This window comes from Salmo trutta, chromosome 15 (assembly GCF_901001165.1).
Source record: "Salmo trutta chromosome 15, fSalTru1.1, whole genome shotgun sequence".
NCBI classification, from domain to species: Eukaryota; Metazoa; Chordata; class Actinopteri; order Salmoniformes; family Salmonidae; genus Salmo; species Salmo trutta.
In genome coordinates, this window is record NC_042971.1 from 17,785,421 (window position 1) to 17,812,838 (window position 27,418).

General features: G+C 42.6%; 1 protein-coding gene across 3 annotated transcripts in view; it reads right to left on the minus strand.

Moving 5' to 3' along the window:
• LOC115148582 (myotonin-protein kinase) overlaps window positions 1–17,696 on the minus strand; it is a 40,299-nt gene extending 22,603 nt beyond the window's left edge. The window contains exons 1-6 of one of the 3 annotated variants that reach the window (XM_029690602.1): window positions 16,941–17,696; window positions 5,902–5,993; window positions 5,730–5,813; window positions 5,444–5,539; window positions 4,990–5,138; window positions 3,985–4,078 (exon numbers count right to left, since the gene is read on the minus strand). In XM_029690602.1, the coding sequence (XP_029546462.1) occupies window positions 3,985–4,078; window positions 4,990–5,138; window positions 5,444–5,539; window positions 5,730–5,813; window positions 5,902–5,993; window positions 16,941–17,109 (684 nt within the window). In that variant the 5' untranslated portion in view covers window positions 17,110–17,696. The remainder of the gene's footprint in view (window positions 1–3,984; window positions 4,079–4,989; window positions 5,139–5,443; window positions 5,540–5,729; window positions 5,814–5,901; window positions 5,994–16,940) is intronic. The other 2 variants (XM_029690604.1, XM_029690603.1) reach the window with 2 other exon arrangements.
• Between the last annotated feature and the right edge of the window lie 9,722 nt (window positions 17,697–27,418).

Consider the following 27,418-nt stretch of genomic DNA (forward strand, 5'->3'; position numbering starts at 1 on the left):
TTTGGTTGTGAAGTGTTATCAAAAAGCGTTGTCCTTTCTTTATAGTAAAATGCAATTTACCACTTGGCTGTCTATTGTATCCCCCTGTCACAGGACCTCTCAGTCAACACCACCTCATAAGATGAGAAAGTCAATTGTTTATGAGGATTGCCTGCTGCAGTTGTTTGAGAGATGTCAATTTTGCAGCCGAACATACAACATAGAGAAGACCAGCAAGGGACCCTCAGCATCATGCAGACATGCCCTCGCTGTGAGCAGGGCAGACACTTGTATCAGGTTGGTGACATTTGACTTGGTCAAAGGTCAAAATAGTTTCAAGATTTGCCCCAATTCACCTTCATGACTCAGTCTGGTGAACCAGCCAGATTGCTGCGTTTACCATTCTATTTCATATGAAATCTGAGGTGAAATAGAAAGGTGAGCGCAGCAATCAGGTTGGTTCCACCATTTTAATCATAACCACCATTGATAATGTAATCAGTGTTTTGTGCGTGTGTTTGTGTGACCGAGCAGTATCTTCATTCTAGGGCTCCCGAGTGGCGCAGCGGTCTAAGGCACTGCATCTCAGTGCTTGAGGTGTCACTACAGACACCCTGGTTCGATTCAAGGCTGTATCACAACCGGCTGTGATTTGGGAGTCCCATAGGGCGGTGTACAATTGGCCCAGTGTCACTTGGGTTTGGCAGGTATAGGCCATCATTGTAAATAAGAATTTGCCTAGTTAAATGAAGGTAATATTTTTGTTAAATTAAAATAATGAGGGGACAGGAGCTGATCTAAGCTGCAATGCCCATTAATGGGGCACTAGCAAAGACCTTACCTCCAGCCTCACCTCCTGCCTGCTCACTAAAGGTGATCGATGGTGAGAACAGAATTAGGTTTGTTTAGACTGACCTGTTCAAACTTCAACATAGTATATGTTTGTCAGATTTCACCTATCCTGACTGCCATTGGTAATAGAACAGTGACTGTGTATGTGTTCATAGATGCATCCATCAGCAAGTACTTGAAGACTTGCAAGATGATGTGATGGAGTCCTGACCAACAGACAGGTTTGATACTGACATCTCTGAATGGAGAAAGACCTGGCACTCAACACATTCACAATGTGGGACTAAAGGTGATTACTAATAATACAGTACAGGAGAAATGTCCAGTATTTGCAACATCCTTTCCGTCACATGAGATGACGCTGGAGGCGAAGCAGGTACGGGGAGTCAAACTTTTAATATATAACGGACATGGAGCGAGACAGGAACAGCGTCAGCATAAAAGAAAACAAAGACAAAAACAATCAATGCAGAAGCAGGGAACAGAGCTGGGGAACTGACAAATATAGGGGAGGTAATAACAGGTGATGAGTGAGTCCAGGGGAGTCCAATATCGCTGATGCGCGTGATGATGGAAGGCAGGTGTGCGTAATGGATGATAGGAGTGTGTGATGCAGGGCAGCCTGCCGCCCTCAAGGGGGGGGGGGGAGCAGACGTGACAGTACCCCCCCAGGGGCACCACCCGACGTCCCGACTTGGCAAATCGGCCGAGACATAGGCGCTGGGCAAGCCGGTTGGGGCGTGGAAGCCCAACGAACCGGCAGGAGCGTGAGAGCCTGGTGAGCCAGCTGAGGCATGGAAGCCCGACGATCCGGCTGACATGGGATGGGAAGCCGCCGAGCCAACCGAGGCAAGGAAACCTCTCGAGCCAGCAAGGGCGTGAAAGCCCGACGGGCTGTCTTAGGCACCCCCGGTTCCATCAGCGGCGGAATCCACCCTGACGTCACCAACAAAACAAAAAAGAAAAATCTCCTGGACCGGCTGGGCGAACAAGAACTGACGATCCGGCTGAGGACTGACGTGGGATGGGCGCCAACCGAGGCAAGGAAACCTCTCGAGCCAGCTAGGGCGTGGAAGCCCGACGAGCTGGATAGGCACCCCTGGTTACATCGGTGGTGACCAAGAGCCGATGCCACCATACCAACCGGAATGCCAGTATTCCCCGATGCTTCGTGTGATGGTCTTCTGCATTCTGTCACATGAGATGACGCTGGAGGCGAAGCAGGTACGGGGAGTCAAACATTTAATATATAACGGACATGGAGCGAGACAGGAACAGCGTCAGCATAAAAGAAAACAAAGACAAAAACAATCAATGCAGAAGCAGGGAACAGAGCTGGGGAACTGACAAATATAGGGGAGGTAATAACAGGTGATGAGTGAGTCCAGGTGAGTCCAATATCGCTGATGCGCGTGATGAGGGAAGGCAGGTGTGCGTAATGGATGATAGGAGTGCGTGATGCAGGGCAGCCTGGTGCCCTCAAGCGCAAGGGGGGGAGGAGAGGGAGCAGACGTGACACTTTCATTCCATGTGTCACTGATGAACTCTGCCTCTACTCTGACTAACTCTACAGATGGAGAGGACTGTAGATGCTTTTGCCAGATGCCAGCTTTGGCCGTTTGATGGGGAAACCATAATTGGGTAGGTTTTATCTGACCTGTTCAAACTTCAACATAATACCTGTTTGTGTGTCAGATATTACCAATCCTAACTGTAATTGGTAATAGAAAAGTGACTATGTGTGTATGTGTTCACATTTATGGAGCCTAAAAATGGAGACTTACAAGATGAAGTCCAGGCTGACAGACAGGCTTGATACTGATGTCTCAAAATGGAGAGGGACCTGGCACTCGTCATTATCATGTTACTAGACACAACTTTTACTTGTATTCTTTTTTTATTATTGAATTGAATGGTATCAGTCAATATGGAGAGGGAGAAACCCTGCGTATTCTGCACCAGGATCAGGAAAATCCTGTTGTATATGGGACAACACACAGGAAGGTATGACCGCTCTGACATGTTTGCCAAGGTAACCCCATTACCACCAGACAAGATGCCAATAGGCACATTATCTGTATCTATACCATAGTGCTCTCAAAGTTCATCACTAAGCTAAAGACCCTGGGACTAAACACCTCCCTCTGCAACTGGATCCTGGACTTCCTAACGGGCTGCACCCAGGTGGTAAGTATAGGTAACAACACATCTGCCATGCTGATCCTCAACACAACTGAACACAATTCAATTTCCCTTTTGAAATACAATAAATAGACTATTACCTTGTCGAGAAGGTAACATTGAATTCACGTCTCCAACTCAAGCCAAAATGTAAATTAAAGAATGGGATTATGCCGGTGGCTCAGATGGAACTATCCAAGCACTAGATACATTTCCTTTAAATGTTGATATTTGATTGCATTGTCAACCAAACACAATATTACTTTTGTAATACAGTAAATAGCCTAAAGTTAAAGCTATCTTACAAACTAATGTAATAGTATTTATTCAACATTTTGAGGTTACTATAACTATAATTGTCTTCTTATGTAATCCTATATGTTCTAGATAGCATGCATAGGTCGTTGCAGGTCTGTAGAGATCTACACAATTGCTGTAATAATCTGCACTAAATCGCAAACGGCATTGATTGCTGACATTGATCGTGTACTTTTAATGTAATCTCAACTGCAATCCAGGTAATTTTGCTTCTGCTATTAAATGACGCACAGTGACAACACAATCTGTTGTATAAATAAACATTTTGACAACGTATTTCGATTTGAACGTTGCTGTGCTTTCAAATGGGTAAAAGCGCAGTGATAAACATTTGGGTAACAACTACACCAAAAATGTGACATTGTTTTTCCATTGGAATTTGGATGTGCTTTTAGATGGTTGAAAGCATAGTGATAACACATTGGAAATTCAACAAACTATTAGTTGTCTTTTTGAGGGGGTGAATTTAGGTTGTAATCTCATTGATCAACGTCTCAACGGAATGCCCAATTATCCACATTGAAATGATGTGGTGTGCCCGGTGGGTTGTGACAGTAGACCCAGGTTCGATACCCAGTCTGTAACTTTTGCACAGCAATATTGTTAACAGTGGAGTGAATTGTGAGTGTTTTGCAGCCCTTTGGGGCCTCTCACCATGCCATCCTCCTGGACCCTCAGACAGGAACCAAAGTCCCCCAGCCGGATGTGGCCCTCTGCCGTCAGCAGGATGTTGTCAGGTTTGATGTCCCTGCAGAAGGGAGAGTAAAGGATGCCAATCTGTCTATGTGCTTTCAAAGGTCTTCCCGTTCCCAGGCCATCTATATGGGATTGCATAACTAATGTTGCCATGGTTCTTGTAATCCTGCACTCTTTTGAGGTGCATGGACCAAAAATAAACCATTAGATGCAGTAGACGGTCCACACTCAAAAAATTGTGTTTTCAAGTTATTGTATGTTGATATATTCATCCATTCTAGAGTTAACAATGTTCTCTGAACTTCCCTTGTAGGTGTTCCAAAGTAAGGAACAATCGTCCCAGTCGGTATTAAATGGACGTACGGCCCCGCCCACCTGTGGGGAAAACAACCTGTGGTTGCCTTGTTAACCCCATTGGCTCACAAAGAAAAATTGAACCTTTCAAACACCACTTTCAAACACCATTTTCTTGTTCTCTGCTTTTTTAAGTCAATTACAAAACTACACTTAAGAAAAGTACACAAGAAAACTGACTATAATGCTTCAAGTAGTAAGTGGAGGTACAAACATACTATATTACACAAGATAAATGTCTTACCTGTGATAAAATGGTTTCCACACACATAGCTACGTCTAGCCTACTTGAAAACCGGGTCCCCACAATTTCCCACTCTTGCACATTGAATACCCTGAAGCCACAGGGTTCTTCTCGCAGGCTCTATTTCCCTACGTGGGAGTTTTGCAAAATAATGATTGTTTTCCCCAATTTGTGGGCGTGGTCAAGAGGAATTCCTTGTTATGACACGAATACCAACTCGGAGTATGTTCCCTGTTTTCTAAGTGTTCTGCGAACATTCCTTCCAGAAACATGACTGTTTTCAGAACTTTAGGGGGGCATTCTAGGAACACCACAAATTGTTTACTGGATGTTGTCGTCTTTCCGGGTGTCTCTGACTAACTAACCTGTGCACATAGCCCATCCTGTGGATGGAGTCAATGGCCATGACCATCTCAGCCAGGTAGAACTGCGCCATGTCCTCAGGGATACGGTCGCCAAACTTACTGAGCAGGGTCAACAGGTCACCACCCACGTAGTAGTCCATCACCAGGTACTGAGAGGGAGAGAGAGAGAGATTGTGAAAGGGGAGAGAGTGCCAGTGAAGGTGGAAAATAAAGAGAGTGAAAGAGAAACTAATTCATTTTTCCTTGGCGTATTTTGAGGGAAAGAAACTGAGGGCAGCTACATTTACACTGAAAAGACAGTATAGCTTCAGTCAAAGTACACAGGGGGTTTCCCTAAAATGACACTGATGAACAGAACAGACAAGAATCTGCCACTGAAACACACAAGGTTGACTGTGTCAGACTAGAAGGTCGAAGTGACCCTCATAACTGAGAGTTTGTTACTGATACCCACCAGGTAATTGTCATCCTGGAAGGCGTAGTGCAGCTCAGTGATCCAGCGTCGATCACCCTTCAGCAGAACCTCTCTCTCCTCTTGGTAACAAGCTGTCTACAGGACATACATACAGACACACACAAACGCAACACAGAAAGAAGGATGACGTCACATGTTGTTTTGTAGTAGAAGCCAGAAGCAACAAAGGAAGGAAGTCCGTGCCGACACAAAATGTGTCCGTTATGTGAATAGTGAGAATACAGTATACTCAAAAGTTCCTGTGTGTATATGTGTTTATATTTACCTCTCCTCGTTTCAGCATGTCCCACTTATTCATAATCTTCAGGGCGTACACTTGCTGTGTGCTAAGCATCCTCGCTACAGCCACCTATAAATACAGCACCACAAACATGTCACCACGGAGACAAGATTCAATTGTCCAATGTGCACCTTGACCTTGTGCGGCGTCCTCTCACCTCACTGAAGGTCCCTCGACCAATCACCTTCAAGATGTGGAAGTCATCCCTCTTGATGCGCGTCTTCTTCACCTGCCTCACCAGGGGCTCCACTGTGATTAGAGGACAGAGAGTTGTTATTGGACAAGAAAGGTAAGAGGGTGTTGGAAGAAAGAAAATGTCATGCTAATCAGGGCCAGCATTTTTTATTGATGGTGTTTTGTATGGAGAAAATGTTCTATACATCACATGTCCTTCAAAAGCAAGCCTGACACACACACTGTTAACAAGAAGGCATCCGGGCATGCTGGCAAGAACCATCGGTTTCCTTTTACCTTTCATACAAACACTTCTAAGTGTCATGGGTCAACCAGCCTTCCATGAAATACAACATAGAGACAGCCAACACATGCATGTGTATTTCTGTGACTCAGTTGGTAGTGCATGGAGCATGCAATGCCAGAATTGTGGGTTTAATTCCTGCTGGGGCCACCATCCGAAATATGTATGCACTTATGACGGTAACAAGCACCCACTTCCCCTTTAAGACACTGGTGGTCTGAAATAGTCTAAGAGTGTGTCTAAGAATAGCCACCACCGTTTAATACTTTTTTAAGGCAAGTTTTTCAGCCCCTTCATTTTTCTTTTTTTTCTCCCATGCCTTCTTCTATGGGGAGGAATGCGTGCAAGACCAAAGCAACATTGTAAACCCTTTCAGTGGGGAGAGAGAGAGAGAGAGAGAGAGAAAGAAACTTCCAGACCTACTCAGCCTTTCAGGCTTCTTGTGGAAACAACATAATCCTGCAGAGTCCTGTTGCTTCCTTGATTGGATCCCAAATGGCACCCTATTCCTTACACAGTGCCTTAGGAAGGTATTCAGACCTCTTGAGTTTCGTGATGTTACAGCCTTATTCTAAAATGGATTTTAAAAAATCTCAACAATCTACATACAATACCCCACAATGGACTACGATTGAATCGTACTACACCGGCTCTGACGCTCATCGGATGTGGCAGGGCTTGCAAACTAATATGACCTACAAAGGGAAACCCAGCCGTGAGCTGCCCAGTGACACGAGCCTACCAGACAAGCTATATTCCTTTTATGCTCGCTTCTAGGCAAGCAACACTGAAGCATGCGTGCGAGCACCAGCTGTTCGGGATGACTGTATGATCACGCTCTCCGTAGCCGATGTGAGCAAGACCATTAAACAGGTCAACATTCACAAGGCCGCGGGGACAGACGGATTACCAGGATGTGTACTCAGAGCATGTGCGGACCAACTGGCAAGTGTCTTTACTGCCATTTTCAACCTCTCCCTGAACGAGTCTGTAATACCTACATGTTTTAAGCAGAACACCATAGTCTCTGTGCCCAAGAAAATGAAGGTTACCTGCCTAAATGACTACCGCCCCATAGGACTCACGTCGGTAGCCCTGAAGTGCTTTGAAAGGCTGGTCTTGACTTACATCAACACCCTCATCCTGGAAACCCTAGACCCACTCCAATTTGCATACCTCCCCAACAGATCCACAGATGCCACAATCTCAATCGCATTCCACAGTGCCCTTTCCCACCTGGACAAAAGGAACACCTATGTGAGAATGCTGTTCATTGACTACAGCTCAGCGTTCAACACCATAGAGCGCACAAAGCTCATCACTAAGCTAAGGACGTGGGACTAAACACCTCCCTCTGCAACTGGATCCTGGACTTCCTGATGGGCCACCCCCAGGTAGTAAGGGTAGGCAACAACACATCCGCCATGCTGATCCTCAACACAGGGGCCCCTCAGGGGTGCTCCCTGTTCACCCATGACTGCACGGCCAGGCATGACTCCAACACCATCATTAAGTTTGCCGATGACAGAACAGTGGTAGGCCTGATCACCAACAACGAGACAGCCTATAGGGAGTAGGTCAGACACCTGGCCGTGTGGTACAAGGTCAACAACCTCTCCCTCAACGTGATCAAGACAAAGGAGATGATTGTGGACTACAGGAAAAGGAGGACCGAGCATGACCCCATTCTCATCGACGGGGCTGTAGAGGAGCAGGTTGAGAGCTTCAAGTTCCTTGGCGTCCACATCACCAACAAACTAACATGGTCCAAGCACACCAAGACAGTCGTGAAGAGGGCACGACAAAACCTATTCCCTCTCAGGAGACTGAAAAGATTTGACATGGGTCCTCAACCTCAAAAGGTTTTACAGCTGCACCAGTACATCACCGAGGCCAAGCTTCCTGCCATCCAGGACCTCTATACCAGTTGGTGTCAGAGGAAGGCCTTAAAAATTGTCAAAGACTCCAGTCACCCTAGTCATAGACTGTTTTCTCTGCTACTGCACGGCAAGCGGTACTGGAGCGCCAAGTCTTGGTCCAACAGGCTTCTAAACAGCTTCCACCCCCAAGCCATAAGACTCCTGACCATCTAATCAAATGGCTTCCCAGACTATTTGCATTGCCCCCCCCCCATTCTACGCTGCTGCTACTCTCTGTTATTATCTATGCATAGTCACTTTAATAACTCTACCTACATGTACATATTACCTAAATTACCTAGACACCGGTGCCCTCGCACATTGACTCTGTACCAGTACCCCCTGTAAGCATTTCACTGTAAGGTGAATACCTGTTGTATTCGGCACGTGACAAATAAAATGTGATTTGATGTAGTCCTATTTTTTACTTCGATTTTTTTGTTGAAAAGGAGATGTGTATCCAACATATTAATGATTAACTTGAAGATTACATTTAAAATCAGCCAACGCTTAAAACCATAGGCCTATATGTATTGCCTATTTTAGTCAAACTTTGGCTTGAATTGAAACAATAGCTGTTGATGACTTTGCAAATGCTACATAGGCCTAAATAGTAAAATGCATGATATATGACTTATAAAGTATGGTTACATTTAATTTGTATCTGTTAAACCTATCCTTTGGGGGAAAACATTATAGCAACAGTGACTATATTTACTTATTAAAGCTGCAACGTAACGTTTTGGGCGACCTGACCAAATTCACATGAGAGTTATAGATCTGTTACTCGCATTGTAAGCAAGTCTAAGAAGTGGTAGATATGTTCTATGTGCGCTTTTTCTATTCCTCCTGGCGGCCCGCGGGTGGTTTTGTTTGGCACCCCAAGTTTTCTGAACAAAAAAATTTTTGTAATCATTTTTTTGTTATTATAATTATTATAATTTTTGGGACATAAGACTGTAAAAACAACAGGAAATGAGCACCAAGTGATTTTAATTTAAGAAATCTGTTCCCAAGTATTCCCACGCATAATAGAGAGACACGTGATAGTATACAAACGTAAGCAATGTTTGAAATGATTATGTTAAAGTCAAACATTATATCTGTTTGAGCTTCTTGCAGTCAATTTGCGGTCTACAAAATATTTGTAATTATAAACTGGGTGGTTCTAGCCCTGAATGCGGACCATCCGCTCAAGAAAAATTGGGTTATTGATCCCTGCTCCAGGAGTTGGTGCCTAGCCTATTGTTTTTTTTCTCTTCTGATAGTGGATATAGTGTTGAAGATATGACATTGTTTCAGAGGTACAAATAAAACATATTTTTTACAAGGATTTTCTATGTTGAGAATTCATTATAATGATGACAATTGATTACTATGCAAAACTGAGCCTACGAATACCGCGAAAAACAACAGTAAACGGGATAAGATGTTTACATGCCACAGTATCCCCTCTAAGATCAGCATATCCCAGCCATCTTATTCGGGTTATTGTAAACGTGATATAATAACAGGATATTGGTGTGCATGTAAATGTGGACAATGATAGAGTTTCTAACCTTACTAGGGGTTCCAACATCCTGAACCCACCAGCATTTGATTTAGCCACCCTGGAGTGCCAGATGTGCTGTGTTTGCAAATGTTCCATTGTGCCAGGCAAGCTCATCAATCACAGTGTAGGAACCCACTAGCCTCTAACTGCCTCTCAGAGAATGGCTATGGGTGAAGTATACCCTGGATGCTGATCTTGGGTCAGTTTAGCATTTTATGCAATAATGGTTCAGGTTAAGATTGGCGGAGAGGAAGCTGATCTTAGATCTGTTCCTATGGGAAACGTCACTCAGGAGTGTCAGAGAATGTGTCCCTGTCAGCAGGACATGCTTGGTTTAAAGAGATGATGACTGTAATGCCACAGGAGAGGATATGAGGTCAGAAATCATCATTCTCGATTTCCACCCATCCTGATCAGCTGTATCCCCCTCCACACACACATACACCAGTGACATGCGGTGAGGTTGGTGGCTGGGTAGGAACTGGCTATTATCAAAGCCAGATTTACTCACAATAAACCTTGATGAAGCCCAAGTTAACCATACAACCACACAAACTGACAAACAATTTACAAACCAATGTAAATACCAATTTAGCACAGTTACGCAAGCGATAGTCTCTGATGGCGGCATATTTCATATCCTCCAACAAAATGACACACTGCTCAACTCAGCTCAGCTGTAGACCGATGTAGCATCCAAAGTTACAACCAATATATGGACACATTTCATCTGAATAGGCTGCAAAGCAAACTCCATTCACAATGGATTTACAATTCTTCCAATGCACCGCACGCACAATAATATTATTCTTCCAATGCACCGCACGCACAATAATATTATCATGTAAAATGTTATTATACGCACATACTGTATATAATAAATAAGGTTCAAACGAAATGTTGATATCTACAATTAACAGTTGAAAACGTTGCAAAAGTGTCACATCAAAATGAAAGTCTAGCTTGATAAATCAAATGCATCAAAGGGATGTTGTCTATTCCCATGTTCATTCAACAGTAGCCTAGGAAAATCCATTTAGGCCTACCTTTACTTGCAAATGAAATCCATTCATCTGTCATTCAGGGTGAACCTCTCGGTGATGGAATTGTAGAAGTCACGGACACGGCTCTGCTATTATTTTATTCTGCATGCACACAGCAGGCCTATGCTCGTTTGGGAGACACATGTCCAAGGCCTCCTTTGGTTCCATTTACACACTGACACAAAAGTTACACACACACACACACACACACACACACACACACACACACACACACACACACACACACACACACACACACACACACACGTAGGCAGCTCCATCCATTAGGGCATCCAACAGGTCGGGAAGCAGAATCCTCCCACTAGTCATATCCATCTTGTAGAAGCCAAGGCTCTGGGACGCATTTAGTGGCGGGAGAAGCCCCATTTCCATTACATCCTAAAAGCCAAAGTAAATGTCCAAGACGTGTAAAAGTCCGGGTAAAAAAGTATTAATTGGTAATGACATTTCAGAGTGGACAATCCAGTTCTCAATGTTCGACTGCCCGACAGCTAGCAGTGAGGGGGATGGTGATTGCCTGTCATGAATAAAGTCACGTCTTGTAGAGCTCCTGTATGCTGCCTCTGTCTAGTCTTATCTTTCATTATAGTTGATGTTCCACTCTTCAAACCCTCGAAATGGCGCGTTCGATTTTTTCCAACTTGGAAAATTGTTTCGAGTTGCAGTATGGTGTCCATTTGTCAGGTTGTTTTTGCTAGCTAGTTAGCTAGCTTCAGTTTCATTCTGGTCAACGGATGCGAGTGCCAAATTATGTAGACAAGCCCAAATGTAAAGAGCTTACCCCAGATTTCCCACACAACATGTTTAGGCAATACCCATGAGCAAAAAAACATGAAATTGTCTCAATGCAACGAACGAAGCTACTTCAAGATAGGCAAAGGAGCGATGCCTATGCTGACTCTATCCATTAACATGGATTGGAGTCAGGAATGGCCGCACGCGTCAACGATTTGAATGGATGAAAAGGATGGCGTGAATATCCTGCCGCCTTTCCTGAGGTTTTGATGCAGTTTTAGCAACAACAACAACATTTTAGCATATAAACTACCAGAATCATTGAGACAAAACATTAGAAAACCAAAAATAATGAAAAATGTTTATTTAATAAAAAGTTTTATTTGGCTTTTCATAGCAGCTTAATTCAAATTAGATTATCACAGGGTACACACAAACCAGATAAACAAACCCTAGGGACACACACACACAGCACACATTGGTTGACAGAGAACAGGGACCTGATGGAAAGTATGGTATGGGGTGGGATGAGATTCTTTCCTCTCCTCTGCCTGTCTGCCTGTGTTGTTTACCTCAGTCCTTTACTGGTGAAATTCTGCCAAGCCATCCGACTGTCTCACACAGATGTAGGATCTTAATTGTATCACTTGTCGATGAGAATTTTCCTGCTAACTTGTAGTGTATTCAATATTTAAAAAGGCTTCTAAAGTTAGTAATTTCCACTTCAACATGTCAGATTTTATTTGCCCTAATTGAAAATGTATCAACCCCTGAAAAAAAGTACATGAATTATAATACACATAATAATTCACATTTCCTGTTGCTGCAGGATTATATTCCTGCTGTAGCAAACTGGCTCAAAGATCCTACATCTGTAAATGTACATGTCTTTCCTCCAGGTAGATGGACAGAGACAGGAAAAGAGAGAGAGACAGGGAGCTGAAAAGAGAGGGACAAAGAGAGAGAAAGAGAGAAAGAAAAAAAGAAAGAGAGAGAGAGAGAGAAAGAGAGACAGAGAGAGAAAGTGAGAGAAATAGAGTGTGAGGGAGGAGGGGTGGGAGTCATACCTGTTGCTCTGTTTTTGTGTACATTTTTTGGAATGAAATTATTCTTAATAACTTTAAATAAGTGGAGGAGCTGCCTTGATAAGGTTGAGTGACATATGGGTAAGTCAGGTGACTTTTTACAGCATCTACACAGCATACATTACTTTTTACAGCATCTACGCAACCCCTCCTCTATTTGGCACCATAAAACACAGAACCTGATTTATTGGGAGATAACATAATAATCCAAAATAATGATGCAAAATACTAATATCATGAAGAGGATAAGGAAGTTGAAAACTCATATAGCTCCTCTGTAGCTGCTGACACATAGTCATTCCAAGAGATATAATGTTACATGATTCATGTAATACACTTCAGGGCAACTATGACATTGCATTCTCAAAGCGGGAGCAACGATGGTATATGTTTCCCACCTTGTTGCATGCAGTGTCTACATTGAAAATTCAAAAGAAGGAAAAACCAAGAAAAAGTATTTAATAAGACACAAAACCCAGATTTAGACACGCATCGCTCTAGTCCACCTGAGCAACATGCTCGACTGGCACTTGTTGTCAACTACTGTTTTCAGGTCCAAAAAGTATGAAAGCTGAAAAGGAGGGTGATTGAGCCACAGCCTGTTCCTGTGCATGTTGACTTTGGCCATGTCCCCATCGAAAACTCACTCTGTTATGAATGCCATGTAGGGAGTGACCAGACCAGACCAGAACCCAGCCAGAAAGAGAGAGATAGAGAGAGAGAGAGAGAGAGAGAGAGCGAGAGAGAGAGAGAGAGCGAGAGAGAGACAGAGCGAGAGAGAGAGAAAGGGAAGAGAGAGGGAGAGAATGAGAGAGGGAGGGAATTGCATACACACAGATCCAGACAGAAAGATGCACAGTGAGAGAAACAAAGAAAGGCAGACAGACCGACAGACACACACACGTTATGTTAATCTATCCTCATAGGGATTTAAAATGTATTTCCATTCAAAATCCTAATCCTAACCCCTAAACCTAACCCTCACCCTTACCATAACCCTAACCTTAACTCGTAACCCTAACCCTAAACCTAACTCCTAAATCCTAACCCTAAACCTAACCCCTTACCCTAACCCTAATTCTAACTATAACCCTAATTGTAACCCTAACCCTAAACCTAACACCTAAACTTAAAATAGCCTTTATCCTCTTGGAGATGTGGGAAATGTCCACACGAGGGAGAATTTTCCTTGATTTACTATCTTTGTGGGGACTTTTGGGGATTTTAGATCCCCACAACCTACCAGGGTCTCCTTGACTCTCTGCCTGTTCGACCCTTGCTGACTGTGTTAAGCAAAGATTAACTGAGGTCTAACCCACTCAGCCTACACTAATCCCACGAACCTGCTGCATCACTGGTCAACGTTCCACATCTGACACTCTACAGTACACTCATCCCTGAGCGAGACTGGACACATGCTAAGACCAAAATAGGAACCTCCATCTCTGTGACATATGATATCCCTCGGCCACTGGACTAAATTGCACAAACACAGAAGCAGGAGGACACGAGCAATTGCATGCACACACACGTACACAACATGTTGTGCGCACACACACTCACTCAGTCGCATCACATATTTACGAAGCATTTTGGAATACTGTACACTAAGAGAGCACAGGAGAAATGAAGTTCAACCACAGATCTGACAAGATGTGGATTGGTGATCCTCCTCAGTGAATTTCATTAAAATGTTAATTGTAAAACATTTCAAAAGTTATCCTTTCTAGATAAAACTATACCAAATATAATCACATGACACCAAATAACTAATTAAAACACTATTTCGCAAAGAAGGTCTACAGTAGCCTCAACAGCACTCCATGGTGTAGCCGGAGGACAGCGAGCCTCCGTCCTCCTCTGGATACATTGGCTTCAATATAAAATCTAGGAGGCTCATGGTTCTCACCCCCTTCCATAGACTTACACAGTAATTATGACAACTTCCAGAGGACTTCCTCCAGCCTATCAGAGCTCTTGCAGCATGAACTGACATGTTGTCCACCCAATCAAAGGATCAGAGAATTAATCTAGTACTGAAAGCATAAGCTACAGCTAGCTAGCACTGCAGTACTTAAAATGTGGTAAGTAGTTGACTCAAAGAGAGAGAAAGAGAATAGTTGAACAGTTTTTAGCAAATTAATTTCTTCCAAAATGAAGGAGAAGCAAGAGAAAAATTGATAGAGAGATTTCTGCATTATTTTGGACTTTCAGTATCACTTACTTAGCTAGCAAATGCAGCAAGCTAGTTTAGCCTACTGAAACACCCTTATGGCTAGGTTGTAGCAACCTCAACCTAGGCTAGGTTGTAGCCACCTCATGATGGGTATAGGGAAAATGTCAGTATCATGTAGTAGCCTAAGCCTATCGCTGTTACATTGAACTGGGTGAATGGAATATGAACGAGTCATCCAATATACTGCAATAGAAATAAGGCCAGAGAAAAAAATCTTCCTCCCTCATCTTAAACGGCACTCACCGTCACTGCATTGTACAGTATATACTGGAACATGTGGAACCATTCACCATATATGTTACAGTATACATACAGTATATACACATCTTTTTGATTGAAATATCACGGAATATACAGTCTGGTCCATATTGGCATCCTTGATAAAAATGAGAAAAAAATACTATAAAATAAATAATACAAATACTGAGCTGTATTGTATGCCCCAAAACAATTTGAACATATTATTATATACTAATAACATTTTAAAAAATAAAGAGATTTTGTAATAAAAAATATCGCTAAAAGATAAGGGTCAAAATTATTGCCACCTCTGTTTTCAATATCTTTCGATCCCTCACCTTGAAGGGATAACAGCACTGAGCCTTTTTCTAAAATGTTTTATGAGATTGGAGCACACACTGGGATCTTAGACCATTCCTCCATAAAGAATCTTTACAGATCCTTGATATCCTTCGTCCGGTCTTATGGACTGCCATCTTCAATTCAAGTCACAGGTTTTCAACGGGGTTCAAGTCCGGCGACTGATTTTGTGGTCAATTAATCATTTCAGAATTGGAGGATAAACGATGAAAGGTTGTAAAGAGAAGTGTGAAGATGTGAGGAGTTCTTTTCACGTAGTCTATGGCCAACATTGAGGCCATTGTTCCCAATAAAACAGTACGCACTTTTAGTAGCCGGGGGGGGGGGGGCAATCAGCAAATAGTCCTGTGATTTCCTGCTGTAAAGTGTGTGTGTTAGTGTGTGTGCGTGTGTGTGTGTTTGTGACTGCTGGTGGGCTTAACAGCTGAAATATCATGGGGACTCACGAGGGCTGGAAGAAGGTTAACAGAAGGGTGTTGGCTTACATGACCTTGTGTTTTCACTGCAGTCTTTACACTGTAAGGACACTTTATTCTCCTGCCCTTTCTAGAACACAACATGACTCAGTACGCTACTCTGGGGAACACATCACATGCACTCACCACAACCAAGGGTTGACTGCCCCCTATAAACATAGAACTAGTTGTAATGCTGTCCATTTCAGGGACATTACACTTTCTAATCAAAGTTTGTCCAATGTTTTCAGACTTCTAAAGTAGTCTAATGTCAAGATGAAACCACATCCCACAAAAAGTTACAGATACACAAAGATCATGTCTCTAAAAAACATGCACATTTTTCGAGGGGTGTGATCTTTGTACATTCACCATTCATTCATGATTATCCGCAGTCATGGTAGCATCCACTTTAATGTAGACGTTTTCAGAAACATATTCTATTCTTATTTACAATAAAAGTGACTCCAAAATGACACAATACCTTATTTACCATTCATTTCAATTAACGCACAACATAATCTAAAACACAACCTAAACAAACTGCAAGTGCATTCAACAAGTTTGTAGAGTCACAATCTTGATGTAGTCGTTGCGTGCAAGGAATATGGGATCAAATACTAAACGTTTGAGCATAAAGTGCTTTAATTTCTAAACAGTAAAACATATATGTATGATACCCTCAAATAAAATTGACATTCTGTACTGTCACCTCAGATAAAACATTTGATCTCAAATCCAAAATGCTGGAGTATTAAATGAAAAGTTTTAGCTTCACTCTACAAATAAATACGGAAGGGAGTGTAATCGTTTTCTTTCAAATACTTTGTGCTTAATTTAGTTTACCCGGGGCAATAGAACCTATGGATAATCCCAAAAGGGCAAACTCGGCCCACCCGGCATGCATGTAAGCAAATTGAAACACAGGCAGGTTTCACACACACACACACACACACACACACACACACACACACACACACACACACACACACACACACACACACACACACACACACACACACACACACACACACACACACACACAGTAAGGCTTTGTAAGTAAGGGACTGACCCCATTGCAGGAAGCCCGCAACGTACTTCTCCCTGGCAAGGGGTGAGAAGCGGAACTCTTGGTACACCCCCACTAGCAGGTCCAACAGTGTCTGCAGTCCCACCGGCCCTGGGGCCTGGAGTTCCAACAGCAGTTGGTCTGAGTCACGAGGCCCAGGGCTTGCCGACATGCTGTCCAGCAGGCGCTGCGACTCCCTGAAGTCAATGGAGACTGGAGGCTGGTGACTGGTTCTGGACTGGAGCTCTTCTAGTCCCCTGTTTGTTTGACACTGGGGCTTCCTGTAGTTTACAGTGCCCCGTCTTTTTCTCTCTTCCTCCCTGTCTGTCACTCTCTTTCTCCCTCCCTCTTTCTCTCTCTCTTGATCCCTCTCTCTTTGCTCTGTTCCACTCGCTACTCCACTCTCATCTGTTCGTTCGTCACGCTGTACAGTGTGTGTGTGTGTGTGTGTGTGTGTCTCTCTCTCTCTTACCCTTTGGCCCCCTCTCTTGGTTTCTGTTTTTGTCTCACTAATTTTTCTCTTTCAGTCTATCTGTCTTTCTCTCATCCATCTCATTCGTCAATACTTGCCTCCCAAAACTTCAAAGTTCAAAATTGTTCACCTTTTTTCACAGAATTGTAGCTCATGTTCTAGAACTGTATGTGGTCAAACCAAAACCTACACTACTCTGTACTGCAGGTACAGTACATGCTTTATTGTCTCCACAATTCTCACACGACTGTTACAAAACTGTTCACTGTCCATGAGCTATTTTGGTCCCTCAACTTTTGCAGATCCCTCTATCTCACCTCTCTCTCATCTTCTGTCTCCACAGACCTCCTCCCTCCCTTTTTCTCTCCCTCCTTCACTCACTCTTTTCAGGGACACAGTGGTTGTCCACTTTTCTTGTCCAGCTCACTGGCTCTGATAATCCTCCACACTCTGTCTGTCCATACGTTTATTCTCTTTGTCTGTCTGTCCTTCTCTTCTTCCCCGCTGTCTGTCGCTCATTGTGTGCCTGTAAGCTTTGCTCCCTCTTTCCTCTCTCTCTCTCTCTCTCTCTCTCCTCACAACGTTTCTGTTTTGACTTCTCCACTGAACTGCCCCCTTCCTCTCTTCTTCTGTTTATGCACCACTGCTCCAGCCTCCCTTGCCTCAAATCGGCCTCTCATTGTCTTGAATTTGTTCTCCATTTTATTCCAATATTTCCTTGTTTTCATAGCAAATTCCACCGAACGCGTGATTTATATTGATGTATGTTTCACTTCAACACCATATTGATATGTGTGTTTGAATTGTGTTTGTGACAGTGTGGGGCATGTGTACTTGTGTGGGTGCAAGCCGGCATGTTGTGCACACATATGACAGTGTGTATCTTGTCTATGTGTGTTTGCCCTGATGTACATCCGTATTTGAGCTCATGCACTTAGGTGTGTGTGTGCGTGTAGAGCACACGTGTGCCTGGGTACGTTCCTATGTCTACGTACATTTGTGTCTTTTGTTGGTGCACATCTAGCATGTCAGTATGTGCACAGCGTGTTTGTATTATGTGCGTCCCCTCAGTAGCATATCTTAGACTTGGTGAATGTGTGTGTGGTGTCCATGTGAGTGTCTGTGTTTGTGTATGGGAGCCACAGCATAACAACATGGTAGTGTGGTGCAGACAGTGTAAGTGGAATGTTTTCCTAAGGAAGTGGCGCTCTGGGACACGCCAGGGCACAGCACAGAACGCTGGGCAGCTAGCTTCACCCTGGTCAGACCCAATTCTGATCTAAGGTCAGTTTTTGCATTTCCATTTAAATTCAGTGATCTCAGAAAGTAAACTGAAATTCCAATTCTAATCCCAATGTTTTCAGTTGACAAAATGTCACTTTGTCACTTTACCTCCTGGGATAGTTGAATTAAAATGGAATTGAGCCCAACCTTGGTTGGTGCTCACACAGACACCATAAAGTTAAGTGACGTTGCCTCTAGATGCTGACCTATGATCTGTTTTTACATTTCAACCCAAATAGGTATGGTTAGGATTAGGGGAGGGTAATCTGACAACTTCTACCTAGGAAAAAAGATATACCCAAACGTGCTTCAGCCAAGATTAAATGAGAAAGGGGGGATCAGGTGCTCAACTGAGGGACTTGAAAATCCCCAAAAACATACCCCAGGATATCCAGGAGAGTAAATAAAAAAGAGCACTTAGTAAATGTGATAGATTTATTGACGGGAGAAACAAACAATGAGCTTACGTTTCGACATGAGTCGCCTTCTTCAGAGCGTTCCATCTAGGCACAGAGTGGGCGCTCAGGCACAGATACAGACAGAGTTCTGAAAAGAGGAGTTAGTGCTCTGTGAGAGGTTTGAGTGACACGTCTAAACACGTGAGCCACAATGTCACAGTACAGTATGTGACTGGGACGGTAGAGCCGATGAGTTATCGGAGGTGTCCCAAATGGCACTCTATTCCCTACGTTGTTCACTCCTTTTAACCAGGGTGCACTATATATGACTATATAAAGGGAATAGGGTGCAATTTCAGATGCATCCATTATCAAGCACACACTGTGAGACACTGTGTCTATGTCTAATGTATAACAGGAGACAGCAGTGCTGCTCAGTCACCATAGAGCACTCCCACACACAGAATAGAAGAGAATAGAAGAAAATAGAATAGATATTTAGAATAGAATAGAATATATCTTTATGTCCAGTACAACAGAAATGTGACATTTTGCTGACACAGCACCAATCACAAACACACTGTACACACATGGCAGGCTGGGAGTAGCACACAGTTAGCTGCAGTGCAATGCCCCTGGGGTGGGTTTGGTGTTCAATGTCTTGCTCAAGGACACAACGGTAGTGATTGGCAACTGAAATCTTGTCAGATTTTGTCAGTACTGGGATTCAAACCTGCAACCCCCCTAACCTCTCTAACCTGTAGAATCGTGTTACATACATTGCATCAAGTTTGACAATTCAGTCACACGTACTAGTGCCCCCATGTGGCCAAAAGTAAGAATGACCCATGAATTGAACTGTATTGGGCTGGGCAACTGAATGAAATCAAATCTAAATGAAATCAAGTTCATTGGTCTCGTACACAGATTTGCAGAGATGTTATCTCAGGTGCAGCGAAATGCTTGTGTTTCTAGCTCCACAGTGCAGTAATAATACCTAACAATACAAAACAATACGAACACCATCAAAAAAGTTAAAAGAAAGAAATGAAGAAACGTATATACACACTGAGTATGTTAAACATTAGGAACACCTTCCTAATATTGAGTTGCAACCCCTTTTGCCCTCAGAACAGCCTCAATTTGTCAGGGCAAGGACTACAAGTTCTCAAAAACGTCCCACAATTGTGTCAAGTTGGATGTCCTTTGGGTGGTGGACCATTGTTGATACACACGAGAAACTGTTGCGCATGAAAAACCCAGCAGCGTTGCAGTTCTTGACACACTCAAACCGGTGCACCTGGCACCTACTGTCATACCCCGTTCAAAGGCAGTAAAATATTTTGTCCTGCCCATTCACCCTCTGAATGGCACACATACACATCCATGTCTCAATCGTCTCAAGGCTTGAAAATCTTTCTTGAACCTGTCTCCTCCTCTTCATCTACACTGATTGAAGTGAACTTAATAACAGGTGACATCAATAAGGGATCATAGCTTTCATCTGGATTCATCTGGTCAGTTTACAATATGTCATAGAAAGAGCTGTTTTGTACACTCAGTGGATATTAGTGCACTACTTTGGACCAGGCTCTGGTCCAAAGTAGTGCACTATAAAGCGAATAGAGTGCCATTTCAAACACAGTTATCTTGGGGAGACCCAGTGTCAATTGTATGAGGTAAAATATAAGGAGAGAGTGTTTTGATTAGCTGGGTCGTATTCACTAGTACCCAAAACAGAAGCAAACAAGCTGAAAAGGGGAGCGACTACCTGAACTTGTCCAATAAGAAACACGTTTTATTTTTTTGTTGCAAAAACTTTTTGCTATGTTGTGCACTAATAAATACTACCCTGGACTATGTGCCTGCGGCGGCCATTTGCCCCGTGGTCTCTATGTGTCCAACCCCGTGCAACCATACAGTCACCATGATGTAACTGCCTCTTTTTTAATTGAAGGTGACGTTAAGCTGGTCAGTCGGTAAAGCTGGCTTGGGATTGTGTGTGTGCATGAGGGTGTATGCACATACTGTATGCGTGTGTCAGTGTATGAGAGACAGAGAAGAGAGAGGGAGAGAGGTCCAAAGAGAGAGGTATAAGTAAAAGAACAGAACAGGAGAAAAGGCATAAATAAAACGCAAAAGAGCATCAGACTTGGGTTCGGTATTTGGGTGACGTTCTGATTGATTTGGTCTCAGTACAGCCTTTGCCAGGACTCTCCATTGGAAATGAGCTGCACTCCTGCCAGCCGGTTACCCCCTCCCCACAGGTAAGAGCCGAAGTAGGGTGAAGTTGCCCCTCGACGCTGATTTTGGGTCAGCTTAGCATTTTCCCCACTAATGGTTAAGGTTAGGATAAGGTCAGAATTGAGCAGGGGAATTTCTGTACAGTATTTTCATAAATTTATATCAGGTTTTTGCTTGGCTGACCTGTTTCTTATTATTTACATTCATTTTGTCAATAAAACTCATGAATGCAACTGTTTATGTCAAATTGTTTTGAATTCGACTTGTAGCTCTGAAAATGGTAAAACACTTAATTGTGATGCTAAATATAAGGGCTGGACATGCAGATAAATTCAAATTGATTTTTGCTGGGGTCCTCGGGCCTGATGAGGTTAATTCAATCAATCTAAAATAAAATTCTGGTGTCCAGGATAGCGGTTGGTCAACCGTCGCTGTAAAAGAAACAGCCCCCATTGAACCCATCCTCAGATTAGCACTGACAATGTAAACAGCATCTGTGTTGTTCGACTCCGTGTCCTTGTTTTCTGTCCATTTCTGCCTCACCCCCCCTTTCCTTTCCTTTCCTATCCCCTCCCCCCTCCCTCTCCTCCCGCCCTTCACTTCCTCTATCCCGCTGAGGGGTGAGCAGGTACTGGGTGTGCAAGCCCGTTACCTCGTTAAGGTCTTACTGTGGAGGATTAGCTAACGAGGAGGTGGAGAGACTTCCTCCCTCTCATTAAAGCTACAGTCTGCGAAACCGGCCGCCCCACCAGTTATTTTTGTATAGTTGAGGGATGGAGCTGGGAAATGTAACTACTCTCAAACTCATAGACAGTGCTCTAGACGCAAGGACTGACAGTCCATGACATCTACATGATAGTTTTAACCATGTTTTGAAGCGATTATTTATTTCAAATATTTTTTTGTTACAAACAATGGAGTAAAAGATATGTTGTACTAAGATCAGAAAGTATTTCTAAGTTCAATTCTTCAAGAATCAATGTTATATTTAAAAGCACAAAAATGTATGTACCAATCCCAGATTGCCGCCGGGCAACAGCCGAGCTGAGCTGAGCTGCCATTGGAGCGTGTCTGTCAACACTTCGGCTTGACTCTCACCTGTTCACTCTGACTTCTGGCTATAATCTGGCTTGCCATGATTGACATGTTGCTTATCAGTGCAGTGGAGCGTCTGTATAAGAATAGACCGAGGTGCTGTGTCTTATTTCATGTCATCTATGTGGTCTGTTCAATAGAGACTGCGCTATCAGACACACATTTAAATCCCAGTGACCTTTTGTCTGTAGTCCCTAGGCTATGTGGCCCCATAGACATGTAATAACGTACAACACATTTGGCATAACGGTTATGATACAATGGAGAGCCTTTCTGTACAAAAATGATTACAGGGTTGCGGAGACGGCACAAAATAATGATGTATACATTTTTGTGCTGACCAATTCTGTAGCTTCACAAACATGTCAGTTGTGTCAAATGTGTTGTACGTCAGTTGTACAGTGTGTACAGGGCCTATGGGACTAATCATAAACACATGTGAATCGGCAGCCCCCACAATAATTATAATAAATATCACAATTATATATCACCACTATGTTTGCATTACTATCTCAACAGATCTTTCAGAAAGTATTCATACTACTTGACATATTCCACATTTTGTTGTGTTACAGCCTGAATTCAAAATTGATTAAATTGAAATTGTTCTACCCATCTACACACAATCCCACATAATGCCAAAGTGAAAACAAGGTTATAGAAATGTTTGCATATTTATTGAAAATGAAATACAGAAATGCCTCATTTACATGCATTTTTACACCCCTGAGTAAATACCTTGTAGAAGCACCTTTGGCAGCGATTACAGCTACATGTATGAGTCTTTCTGGGTAAGTCTCTAAGAGCTTCGCACACCTGGATTGTACGATATTTGCACATTATTCTTTCAAGAATTCTTCGAACTCTGTCAAGTTGGTTCATTGCTAGACTTGCCATAGATTTTCATGCCGATTTAAGTCAAAACTGTAATTAGGCTGTTCAATGTCGTCTTGGTAAGCAACTCCAGTGTATATTTGGGCTTGTGTTTTAGGTTATTGTCCTGCTGAAAGGTGAATTTTTCTCTCAGTGTCTGTTGGAAAGCAAACTGAACCAGGTTTTCCTCTAGGATTATGCCTGTGCTTAGCTCTATTCCGTTTCTTTTCGTCCTAAAAAACTCCCTAGTCCTTGCTGATGACAAGCATACCCATAACATGATCCAGCCACAACCATGCTTGAAATATGAAGAGTGGTACTCAGTGATGTGTTGTATTGGATTTGCACCAAATATAACACTTTGTATACGGGACATAAAGTACATTTGTTTTCCACATTTTTGGGGAGTTTTACTTTAGTGCCAGCAAACAGGATGCGTGTTTTGAAATATTTTTTATTCTGTACAGGCTTCCTTCTATTCACTCTGTCCTCTAGGTTAGTATTATGGAGAAACTGCAATGCTTTTGATCTATCCTCAGTTTTCTCCTATCACAGCCATTAAAGTCTGTAACTGTTTTAAAGTCACCATTGGCCTCATGGTGAAATCCTTGAGCGGTGTCCTTCCTGTCCGGCAACTAAGTTAGGAAGGACGCCTGTATCTTTGTAGTGACTGGGTGTATTGAAACACCATCCAAAGTATGATAATAACTTCACCATGCTCAAAGGGATATTCAATGTCTACTTTTTTTTACCCATCTACCATCTTGGTCTTTGTGCATGAATCTGTGTTTGAAATGTACTGCTCGACTGAGGGACCTTACAGATAATTGTATGTGTGGGGTACAGAGATGAGGTAGTCATGCAAAAATCATGTTCAACATTATTATTGCATATGGAGTGAGTCCATGCAACTTAAGTGACTTGTTAAGCACATTTTTACTCCTGAGCTTATTTAGGCTTGCCATGACAAAGGAGTTGAATACTTATTGACTCAAGACATTTCAGCTTTTCCTTTTTAATTCACTTGTAAACATTTCTAAAAACATCATTCCACTTTGACATGATGGGGTATTGTGTGTAGGCCACTGACACAAAATCTCAATTTAATCAATTTTAAATTCAGGCTGTAACACAACAAAATGTAGAATAAGTCAAGGGGTATAAATCTTTTCTGAAAGTACTGTAACATATAGAAAAGGTCAGCCCCCCAATTGTCCGATTGAAGAGTCAGGGGCCTACTTGCGAACATTAGAAAAAGTTTAAATTCAAGGTTAAGTTTCATTATCAGCCAATTCAAATCATTGATCTATAGGCTACATGTTCAAATCATGTGATCAAAGGCTACATGTTAGCTGTTCCCATTACAAAAGCTTGCACATTTAGAGCTATGCTAACCTCAGAAAGTATGGCCCCCCTGTGTTTATTTGGGACATGATGTCACCTGAGCGGTGAACTTCGATCCATTTTCTGTTATGTTACATCAGTCTCTGAGACTTACTTAAAGCTACAGTCTACGATGTGGAAAAACCATAAAATATTCAATTGCCACTTGTTTTGGTAAACAGCTGGAGAAATGTAACCACACTCAAATTCATAGACAGAGCCATATGGATGCAAGGAATGATCATCCTTGAGATCAAATTTATAGTTTAAACCATGGCCGGGATTCAATCAAAGGCACGTTGTCAACAAGCACAATGAAATGGACTCCAACTTCTGTATTTTCCTGTGTGTATGTACAGTATACTTGTAAGCATGTTAAATGATATCTGTGCTCTATATGGATGTATCTTGCTCTACCGTGTTTTACCAGTGTGAATGTGGTGACTGCCCCAGAGGATTCAACAGATCCAAAGGAGAGGAGAGGGAGCAGAGTCTACCAGGTACTCACGTACACTCGCACACACATGTAATAATCTGTCAATAGAAGTAAATTACATATAGGACATTGACATCTCTCCAGTAACACTTTCTTTGCAATATTTTCTTACTCTGATACACAAGCATGAGTGCGCACACGCACATCCACACTCACGCTCGCTCGCACGCACGTACACAAACACACACACACACACACACACACACACACACACACACACACACACACACACACACACACACACACACACACACACACACACACACACACACACACACACACACACACACACACACACACACACAGTTGTGCAGAAACAGAACTACTTCACTCTTAGACAAAATGGTTCCAAAAGGGTTCTTTGCAGACGGATAGGGTTCTACCAAGGACCATTTTCACCTGAAGAACCCTATTTAGAAGACAAGGGTTGTTTGTAAGGCAAAGGGTTTTTACCTAGAACCTTTTTCACCCTAAGAACTGTTTTTGGAAGAAAGGGTTCTTTGATGATTATTTGGCAAGAAGGATGATTTGGAAGGCAAGAAAGTTTATATACTGATATATAAACATGTAAAGTGTTGGTCACGTTCCATGAGCTGAAATAAAAGATCCCCGAAATTTTCCATACAAACAAAAAGCTTATTGCTCTCAAATTGTGTGCACAAATTTGTTTATATCCCTGTTAGTGAGCATTTCTTCTTTGCCAAGGTTAATTCATCCACCTGACAGGTGTGAAATATCAATAACTTTTTGAGGTCAATTTTTTAAATACCACCCCCCGAAATTATTATTATTATTATTAATGATAATAATATGCATAACAACAGCACAATAGTTTAGTTCTCAGTTTATTATGATTATAGTGGCAAAGCAGAATAAAAAAAATCTAAATATGAGGTAAACTCCCAGCAGAGCCCCAAGTCCAATGGGTATACCCTCTGGAGTGTTGATGTTCTCCGTATCCGAATGATTTTGCAGTGCATGGTGATCGAACAGGTTTCCTGTTATATTCATCAGAGGTGTAGGAGGGGTGAAGTCTGTGAATCCCCAAAAATGTAATTATACAGATGATTAACCAAACACAAGACAGTATTCATACCTTGGTTTTTGTGGTGAATGTGAATTAAAAAAAAACTGTTTTGATAATGGTTTTTAGACACATACCTTGTCCATAATGTAGAGGCCTTTGGGATATCCATTGAAGAGGTAAGGGAGGAGGAAGGTAAATGGGATCTGCATAACATACAAATACCAATTGACATACCTTTGCATGCCTCCTCGTATGTATACCTGCAGACAGACACAGAAGTGAGCAGTTCAGTCATCTGCACCCAATACAGCTAGCCTTCAACATATTCTTATAGCCTACATATTCTTACCTCTTTGTTGATTGATATCCATTGAATTGTGTCCAGTCTATGTTTTGGAAAGATTTGCATAAATATGAAAAGATAGATGGTATCATCATAAAACAATATCAATTTAGATTATACATGCCAAATTATATTAGACAAGCCTTACCGTAAATTGAGGAGATCTTTACATTTTTCAGTTAAGTGCCTTCACCTGCTGTCCTTTCAAATTCAAATCCAAATGTTTCAGTTGGGCAGTTAGGTTCCTGCAAGACCCCCCACCAACTAAGGAGGTTCCTCGATGAACCCCACCTCCTGTGGGGTTCTTGAAAGAACCTTTTGGAGGCCATTTTAGGTGCCAAAAACCGTAAGGTTCTTCAAAGAACTTTGAGGATCTTAGAAGAACCCTTGATGAACCCCAAATTTTTAGCGTGTACCAAGGTCATCAGTTCTGCTTTATGTATACTGTATGCATATGTTCAAGTGACATTTTTGTGTTGTTTTATATCGCTGTTATCTTCACCTCTGGACAGGTTGTCCCTGTAAATAAGAATTTGTTTTTTAAATAGACTTAAAGTACCTGTATAAATACTTCTCTATTTCTTTCCCCTCCCTTCCTGCCTGCTCTCTCCCTCCTCTTTCCCTCATACGATCTCTCCCCCCTGCCTCTTCTCCCTGCCACCCCTCTCACACCCTCTCTGCCCCAGATCTTCCCTTGCCCCCTGACTTCCATGGCCACAGAGTCAGATTCGGAGTCTTTTGCCGAGGACCCTATTCACAACAGGGGGCGGCTGCCCTCCATCGTGGTGCAGACTGATGAGGCAAGCGAGATCAGGGAGCTGCTCTGCTCCCAGGGAGCAGAGGTGGAGAAGGAGGAGGACCCCTAC